The 2696-nt window shown below is 30.8% G+C and overlaps 1 protein-coding gene across 1 annotated transcript in view; it reads right to left on the bottom strand.

Moving 5' to 3' along the window:
* The window catches only part of LOC107884948 (odorant receptor 49a-like), a 4898-nt gene extending 2710 nt beyond the window's left edge, over nt 1–2188 (bottom strand). The window contains exons 1-2 of the mRNA XM_016808094.2: nt 1350–2188; nt 474–582 (exon numbers count right to left, since the gene is read on the bottom strand). Coding sequence (XP_016663583.1) covers nt 474–582; nt 1350–2026 — 786 coding nt within the window. The 5' untranslated portion in view covers nt 2027–2188. The remainder of the gene's footprint in view (nt 1–473; nt 583–1349) is intronic.
* Nucleotides 2189–2696: the final 508 nt, after the last annotated feature.

The following is a 2696-nucleotide window of genomic DNA, read 5'->3' as shown; positions in this document are numbered from 1 at the left end:
AATGCACCAACGATATTCACTTTCTGATCGAACAAGATACTGAAGTTGAAAATCGTAGCATTATTTCGACTACTTATCGTGTACACAGACACAAAAAAAAAATAAATAAATAAAATAAATAAAAAAAAACACACATCATTGTAAAATCAATACATTCATCGTTCCACTCAGAATCTAAAATAATAAAGTATTATATTCTTTTAAAACTAAAATATTATTTTGTGGTTAATTTTTTTGCTGTAGAACAATGTGTCAATATTAAAATTTTTGTTATACGAATTGAGTAATATTTTGCACTGATTATTCTACAAAATACACATATTATATTCTACAATTCTACATAATACTTTTTACAAAATTCGAAAAAATATTAAATGATTGAAACTGTTTAATTGTTACAAATACGTATGTAATAAAAAAATACTTTTTAACTATTAATACAATTAATCAAATACATTATTACTAAAACACACCTGTATGACTTGTATTATTGCACAACAACATAATCCAATATATAATCCAAAACCTTCTATTGTTAATAATAATGGTTTTTCATAAACTGTCTTCATATCTTTAAAAAACCTAAAAATACAGTAAGTAGCTTTATAGTGTTAATATTGGAAGTAATAATACATGATTTTCTTGATTAGAAATTACTAATTTATACTTTAGTGTATGTGGTCAATGTTATTTAAATGATATCTATACATTTTGGTTATAGATATTATTATATATTAATTAATTACAGTGGCGTAATATTACTAATTAGCAATTGGTTCTAAAGTAGGATATAAGTTTTTGTAATCGTAGTATTTAAAAAACATATATTAGGTATAGTATTTAATTCCATTGGAAAGAAATTAGTCATTATAAAATTATTATTTAATTATTTTAAATGTTTACTGGAATGCTAAAATGTGGTCATGTGTAACGCTACCTATAGGCTATCGACTTAGAATAGTAAACTACCCTAGGACTTTGGTTAATACTTATATAGTGTTCGTGTTGAATCCTATACATTCAGGCCTTTTCCCTAAGGTTAACCTAACCTTCACACCCCCTTTTTTCATTAAATTTCATAAGTAAATGGTTTAATAAAAGTTTTCAATGTTACTAAAGTAAACAATTAATTAAATTAATATAAAGTCCATCTTTCTTTTTCTTTCTTTCCGAAAATGTCTAGTATGCCTTTGGGAATCAATATAATTCAAGAATATTAGGTGGCCAAACTGGAAACCCTAATTCATATTTTAAATAATTTTTTCGTTAGAATTTTTAAATTTTATGTCGCACCAAGTGTACTATATAAGTACAGACGTAGGTACCGCGCGTCAAACGCAACTACTCACTTCAACACCTGTTGATGGTGAATGATCGCTATCTTTAATTTCTGTTCGTCCTCGGTTACCATCGCTTCTTCGACCTGTTCGTCGAGTACCTGAAAATGTCTCTTCACGACGCCCGTGGAATACATGAACGTCACATTCAGGAAACACAATTCCAAGTGTGCAAAGTACGTGTGCAAAGCGTATAAGATATATTTGCAAACGTAGACAGTCACGTTTGCCGTTTTTATGGGCATAACGTCCGCGAAGGGGAACGTGAACGGGTCGCCCATCCGCAACTCATCCAACAAAATCGTGCACAACATGGGAATTGCCAAGACCACGTTGGACATGACGAGGTGGTATTTGATCACCGTCGCGATTTTCCGTCTATAGTTTTCCGGTATTCCCATTTGCCGTGAACGCTGGTACATATCGTGGTGCTCGGACTGATGGTAGACCCTGACGGCCGTGTAAGCAAAAATGTAGATTTCGATGACGAAGCACAAGAGGCCGTAAATGCGAATGGACAGATTATCTCCCGTCGAAGAGTAGACTAACGACAGGTACGTCAAAACAGCGAAGAACAGAGTTATGGCTGACTCGCAGTACGTAAAAAATACAGCACGCCTCGTGCCGCGACCATCGCCGTCGTCACTGCACCCCAACCTTTGTAAAAATATCTCAACTATGTCCGTCATGTCGCGTAGTCATTGGCATACTGAGTGTGATTGTTCTTTACTTTCTTATTTATTAAACGATGATGCGGTGTTTATAAACTGATGTCGATATGCAGAAAGGTACAATATTTATAATGTTATAATAAAATTATAGGCAAGTCCTATATTTTAGGTTCACCTCTTATTAATAATGTAAGACCGACTTAACTGTACCTATGAATTAATTATATTGGTAGATACTAAAAACCTATATAATATTTAACTTGGTCACGTGAAACGCTAGGTAAAATCTTTAATATTTTATCAAGGGCAATGAATAATATTGAAAAATTCTATGAAAATGTATTTTTGTATTTCCAATGATATGGTTTATTGAGCGGTTTGAGAGTAAATACACCCATTATCAATATTATAGAAGATAAGTTAATCTATGTCTGTATGAAAATCAATTTTCAATATTTTAATTACTTTTATAATTATAAAACTTTTATACTTTTATATACTATTTTAATTATTTTAATTACTTTTAATCTCAATAGTTCAAATTGAAAAAGTAAAATATCACATGTTTTAGAGTTAAATATTTCACATTGAAAATAAAATATATCGAAAATCGACTCTTAGACCTAGATAAACTTCTTCTCTTCAACTTGTATAATAGGTGTCCATACTGTAATGTCACTCAGTAAGC

Source organism: Acyrthosiphon pisum, chromosome A2 (genome assembly GCF_005508785.2).
Source record: "Acyrthosiphon pisum isolate AL4f chromosome A2, pea_aphid_22Mar2018_4r6ur, whole genome shotgun sequence".
NCBI lineage: Eukaryota > Metazoa > Arthropoda > Insecta > Hemiptera > Aphididae > Acyrthosiphon > Acyrthosiphon pisum.
Note: the sequence above shows the minus strand (reverse complement) of the source record. Positions and strands in the feature narration are given on the sequence as shown.